The sequence below is a fragment of the Petaurus breviceps genome, unplaced genomic scaffold, assembly GCF_028583685.1.
Source record: "Petaurus breviceps papuanus isolate PSGF00001 unplaced genomic scaffold, PetGlider_PUasm1.0 91041, whole genome shotgun sequence".
Lineage (NCBI taxonomy): Eukaryota > Metazoa > Chordata > Mammalia > Diprotodontia > Petauridae > Petaurus > Petaurus breviceps.
In genome coordinates, this window is record NW_027187400.1 from 4,252,111 (window position 1) to 4,258,110 (window position 6,000).

Consider the following 6,000-nt stretch of genomic DNA (forward strand, 5'->3'; position numbering starts at 1 on the left):
CCCCTCTTTGTCTCGTCATGATGTGGAGAAGAGGAGTGGTATATGGTAGAGGGCTTTCAGCATTTTGGGAACCCTCTTGCATCAAGATGTTAGGAACTTGATTTATGGACCCACCTCCTGGGAGAAGCACTGGCCGCCTCCCTGCTCAGTGTGGCTGGAGAGTCATGGTGGTTCACTTTTGTGTGCCTGGCAATCTTCCCATTATTTATGCTCCAAGGTCTGTGTTTAACTCTGTCTTCACTGCTGTTTATGTTCCAAGCATCATGCTTTGGCTTTCCTTCTAGGAAGCGACAAAGAGAAGAAGAGATTGAAGCACAAGAAAAAGCAAAGAGAGAACGAGAGTGGCAGAAAAACTTTGAGGTAAAATTCAGATGGATCATGTGGGGCCAAAGGACTTCCCTGGGCAGAGCTGGAGCACAGAATGCCAGAGCAGGAAGGCATGTGCCATGGCAGGTCATGGCAGAGCTGGGCCTACACTCCAGATCGCCTGCCTCCCAGTCTGGCTTTTCTATCATAGTTTTTATTGTGTTAGTTTTTGAGTTAAGTGACTCATCTGTGGTTACAATGCTAACTGGCGGTCAAGGGAAGATTAGTAGCCAATCTTCCAGTTCTTAATATATTTCCAGTATTCTTAAGAAGACAACTCAAATACCTCCTTGTGGAGGCTTTTCCTGGATCTTGACACATACCTCATCCCCACCCCTTGCCCCACACACTCTGTTAGAAGTGAACTTTGCTTCCTCTTTGCCTCCCATAAGAATTTTGTACTTGATTTTTGGTCATAATCCTGTCTTCCCTGTGCTTTAATTATTTGTGGAAGAGATAGTTAGACAAAGGAGTCTCCCTTGGGGTGACTCTGGAGGGGAAGTCCTCTTCCTGTTCCCCAGAAGCCCAGATTGTCCTCTGCATGAACTTTAGGTTCAGCACCAGACACCCCAGAGGGAGAAGAGGAGGGGTAGGCTACCGGCTGGCATGGAGGCCCTGTCCCCACTTTCTTGGGTCCCTCTTCCATTTCGCCTTCCTGACCTTGCCCGCCTGACTGGAAGCTGGTTTAAAGGGATCTGGCCCTTATGAAACAGTAAGAGGTTTCTCTCCATAAAAACGAGAGGTTGGGCATAAGTGAACCTTTTTAAGTCTTTCCCATTTCTAACATTCCATGGTCTGATGTTCTGTATGCAAATGGCCCTCTCAACTCAGACATTGTCTGTTGTGTTAGGGGGAGAGCTGGGCGGTAGTAGCTTACCTGCTGACAGACATGGCGAGAGTCACTGCTCCCCTTCTCGCCCCTCCACCCCTGCCCAGGTTCTGAGACAGCCCCAGCTGGAGGCTCCTGGTTCTGGCTCTTAAGCTCTCTGTCCCTCAGGCTCCTCTGCCTGGGCCCCTGTACCAGAAGTGCCCTCATCCCCTGTGTTTGTGTGTCCAGACCAGACTGTGCTTTGAGGCCCGTCTCAAGAGATCACACAGACCAGCTGTACTGACTCTCTTTTGTTCATGTTTGGGGTCCCATATATTTTGTACATTTTCTCATGTGACTCTTTCCCTTGTGTCAGTCTTGTCTCGCCAACAAGATGATGAGGTCCTCCGTGGCAAGGGCAGGGTTCTAGCATGGTTTGAGGCATGCTGGAATATACGGTGAATACTTTTTGTCCTCCCATCCTCTTCTCAAACTGTCATTTCTGGTATTGTGGATCACCAGGCAAGGTTAACAGCATGTCATAGCATATCGGACAAATGCACCCGGCCAAGATGAAGGGATTTTCTAGAGAAGGCAGTAGAAATGGCAGCAGGTGGTGCCAAGAAGAGCTGGGGGCACAGCTGAATTCTAAAAGGAACGCGTGTTTAGATAGTAGCTTTCTTGCTGACAAAATAGTTTCTCCTCAGTATTGCTGTGAGCTTGGGGGGTAGTGTAAACACTCCTCATTTCATATATGCAGAAATAGGCTCAGAGGTGAAGGACTGGTGGGAGCTGGGTATGTTCCTGGTCTCAGGGCAGACAGAGGCATGACTTGGGACCGTTTGTAAGCAGATTCCCCTTTGAGAGGTTCAGGGTGTGCACTAGGTTCTAAAGACCTTCCAAGACTTCTAGGGGAGGAGAACAGCCACCTCAAGCTTCTGATTGGGAGCAGGCACCTAGCCAAGACAACCTTGTTGCCTCCTCTGGTTCAGCAGGTCTTTACTAACAACTCTGTTGTCCTCCATTCCACTTACATCTTCTATTCTTTGGGAGGCAGGGTTAAACCTCCTGGTCTGGGAAGGCTGCAGCCAAGCCGTCTCTGGTTCTTGGTTATGCCCCTGTTTATGGCTAGGCCTTGGGGACATGGCTTCTTTTTTCAGCTAGAGGAGGTCCCTGAGCCCCTTGGATTGGAGTCCTTGGCCCCACAGGTAAAGCTCTTCCTTCTGCCGACAGCCATCTGATTCTAAAACTCTTTGTACTCAGGAAAGTCGAGATGGGCGTGTGGACAGTTGGCGAAATTTCCAGGCAAACACAAAGGGAAAAAAGGAGAAGAAAAATCGGACCTTCCTGAGGCCACCCAAAGTAAAAATGGAGCAGCGCGAGTGATGTCTGGGGCTGCAGCAACAGAGCCTTTCCCTCCCTCTGCTCTCTTCCCCTTTCTGCTTTGAAGGACTCATCCCCCACATAGAATAGTATTGGCTTTTTAGTCCATTGGTTTTCAGAATAATTTAATATTGATCAGAGTAATTCTTTTGTACATGGAAATAAGGGGCCTGGTTTAATAGCAGCCTGGCCCAGTCCCCGCCACCGCCACCTCCAAGGGCATGGGAGGGGGAGGGTACCGCCCACCTCTGTTGCTGTTTGTAATTTAATGTTTTGTACTTCACTGAATGGTGACCTTTATGAACTTCATGTAGAGTGTGGAAATCATCTCATTAAACCAGTTGCTTAAAATGGTGTTCGGTGACTTAGGAGAAGTCTGCCTTCCTTCAGTGCCCGTTCCTGGGTGAGCGTCCAGCCAAAGCCTAGCCTATGTATCTTGTGGTTGGATGGTGAAGGAAGTAGCATCTGGGTGCAGTGGTCCTGCTGGCCCCACCTCCTGCCGCCCGTGCTCAGAACTGGCCCTTGCCCCCGAGTGGCGAGCATGGTGTCAAGACCCGAGCCGCCACCACTGTTTGGTTTCCAAAGAGCTTGCCGCCATCTTCCATCTAGCACAATTCTGTCCTAGCTTGTTTACCTTTAGTTAGTGGCTATTCTGTATGTATAATAAATTTTTCTACCAAAATCACTGGTGTGTTCTCCCTTAGCCATTATTTCATAGGCCATTCTCTTTCTGGCCTGTCCGTGCCTGCCCTGAGCCAGCTTGGGGTCTGGTACCTTTGTCTTCCAGGGTGGCAGATCACCTACCTGTTGAGGAATTTTGCACTTGGGAACAATGAGAAAAATTAGAATAATGTTTGTATATACTTCAGCTCTTATTTGGAATGAAAAATAAGGTTGCTGTGACTCCCGGTATGTATTCCATCTTGTAGCCTGCAGAGGCTGTGGACAGCTGACCCTTGACCCTTGAGTAGACCCTGGTGGTTGGGCAGACCTTGACAGCCTTGGTCCTTCCTTCCTCTCTTTGCCACTCTCCTACCATTAGCTAGGGAAATGTGGGAGGGAGGAAAAGTGAGTTAGCCCCACCCATTCTTGGTCACTTGGGTCCTGAGGGCTGGAGCTGCTGTGGACAGAGCAGTGTCCCTGGGCACCCCTGAGGGACAGGCATGGCAGCTGCTCATGAGGCTGGCAAGGTAAGAAAAAGGGAAGTGGGCTTGGCTCCATGCTCCTATCTGAGGAGGCAGTTTGGGGGACCATTGCTCCCAGAAAAAATATATTTGTTTTTTTATGATGTCTCTCTGCATTTGTGTGTGTGTGTGTGTGTGTGTCCGTCCTCTCCAACTCTGTTAAGATCTCTGTTGACTATTTTGTGTGTACACGGGTCGAAAGGGAAGAGCACAAGAATGTCCAGCTGTGTGTCTGTCTTGGCTAAAGAGGACAGCTGGTACACTGGTACGAGTGGGTGGAGCACAGGACTAGCAGCGCTGTGTCTCTGTGTCCAAAATGTGCTAGAAAGGAGTTTGGGAGGTTTCGTGTGTTCTTGGAAAGGTGGAGAGTAGAATTCATACATTTCATGTAAACTCACTGCAAAGAGCCTTCAAATATGCAGCATTAGAGCTGGTTTAATCCCTCCATTTACAGAGGGGGAAAGGCACAAGGCAGGGAAGCGATCTTGTCCAAGGTCACGCACAGTGAGGCAAGTAGTAGAACCGTGGCCTCTCAACTTCCTTTCTGTTCTACACTGCTTTATCCTGCTTTAATGCCAGCCCTGCCCTATGTATCTTGACAAAAGGTAAGTCAAGCACCTCAGTCACACCTCAAACCTGTGGTTCTCATTCTCCAGGGTGACGCTGTGGACCTGTGGTGCCTGTCCTGCCTAATGCTCAAACTGGGATACAGTGAGAGGGAGTCACAATCATATACTCGTACAGGCCAGTAGCCCCAAGTCTATCTTCTCATGAGCAGTCTGAGACACAGCTAAGATATGCCCGTTAGATTTTCCCATTGGCACAAGGGAAGCCATATATGACATTGTTTTCAAGGGTTGGAAATTTCACAGAGAGTGGAATGGGTTGGGAGAGGCAGGAAAGATGGTCTGAGAAGACCTGACCATTGGAAAGTGACAGGTCAGTCCCCCAGTCCCCTTACCTTCCCATCCATCTACCCGCCAGTGCCAGAGCAGCAAGCCTTGTAGCTGTCTGGGCCTTGTTCTCCCCTTTCTTTGTTTAGCTTCATGCTAAATAAGGGAGACACCTGCCCATGCAACAAAACTACAGCTCCCTGCTGAGCCCCAGGGGAGATTTATAATCAATGGAGCTGGCAGGGAAGGTCTGTTTTCTGAGTTCTAGTTGCTTGGTAGGAAGGAAGTGTTTGAGGGATTGACTATACACACTCCCCTGCCCTTCCCTTGCTCTTCTTAGCAAAGCCAAAGATGTGCAGGACTTGAAGTCAGGAACAGCTGGGTTCTGACTTAATAGCTGCATTACCTTGGCTAAGTCATTAAACTCAGTCTCAGTTTTGTCATCTGTAAAATGGAGAGGATTCCTGTATTGGTGATGTCACTGAGTTGCGAGGATCACTTGTGTAAAGTAACTCAACCCTGGGCCAGATCTCTCAATAACCCCCCCACCCCCCAGCTAAAGTAAAGAAACCTTTATATACGGTTAGAAATTACAAAAAATGTGGCAATCTCTACATATCTCTAGGAAATTTCCACACTAGCAAGTTTCTAACATCTGTGAATTCACAGATTCAGACCCAGAGATCTAACAAACATTTATGGAAATGAATGAATGGGAGAAGGCATTTCTGGGGTCTGGGGCTGAGCTGATTCCTTAGCTAGGGTAGGCCTGTTCTGTGATGCATGGGTGTCTAGACTACAGAGCTCCCTCCATGGTGCTATCTTCCTACTTTGAATAAGGGGGAAGTACATAGAGCTGGCACCCAAGATGGGAGTTGGGAATGGGAAGAAATAACTGCAAGTGAGTTTGTGTGTGTAGATATATATATATATATATATATATATATATATATATATATATATCTACACACACATTTATAGCTCTGTCAGTGCCTTCTTTGTTCCAGCCACTGTGCTAAACACAGGATACAAAGAGACAAAGAAACAGTCCCTGCCTTCAGGGACCCCACAGTCTAATGATGGCATAGCATGCAAGCAGCTATGTACAAATAAGATAGAAACAAAATGAATTGACAGTAGTCTCAGAAGGAAGGCATTGCAATGAAGGACTGAAGGTGGGTGTCTGAGATTTGAAGGAAGCCAGGAGGCAGAGAGGAGGGAGGGTGTTTTAGGCATGAGGGCCAGTCACTTGAAGTTAGGAGATGGAGGGTCTTGTGTGAGGGACCGTAAGGAGGTCATTGTCCCTGGACCACAAAGCATGTGGAGGAGAATTAGGTAGAAGATTAGAAAGGTAGGAAGGGGAGGA

General features: G+C 48.1%; 1 protein-coding gene across 1 annotated transcript in view; it reads left to right on the forward strand.

The window, feature by feature from the left end:
* DNAJC8 (DnaJ heat shock protein family (Hsp40) member C8) overlaps window positions 1–3,242 on the forward strand; it is a 29,009-nt gene extending 25,767 nt beyond the window's left edge. The window contains exons 8-9 of the mRNA XM_069078839.1: window positions 285–360; window positions 2,438–3,242. Of these exons, the coding sequence (XP_068934940.1) occupies window positions 285–360; window positions 2,438–2,560 (199 nt within the window). The 3' untranslated portion in view covers window positions 2,561–3,242. The remainder of the gene's footprint in view (window positions 1–284; window positions 361–2,437) is intronic.
* The last annotated feature ends 2,758 nt before the right edge of the window (window positions 3,243–6,000 follow it).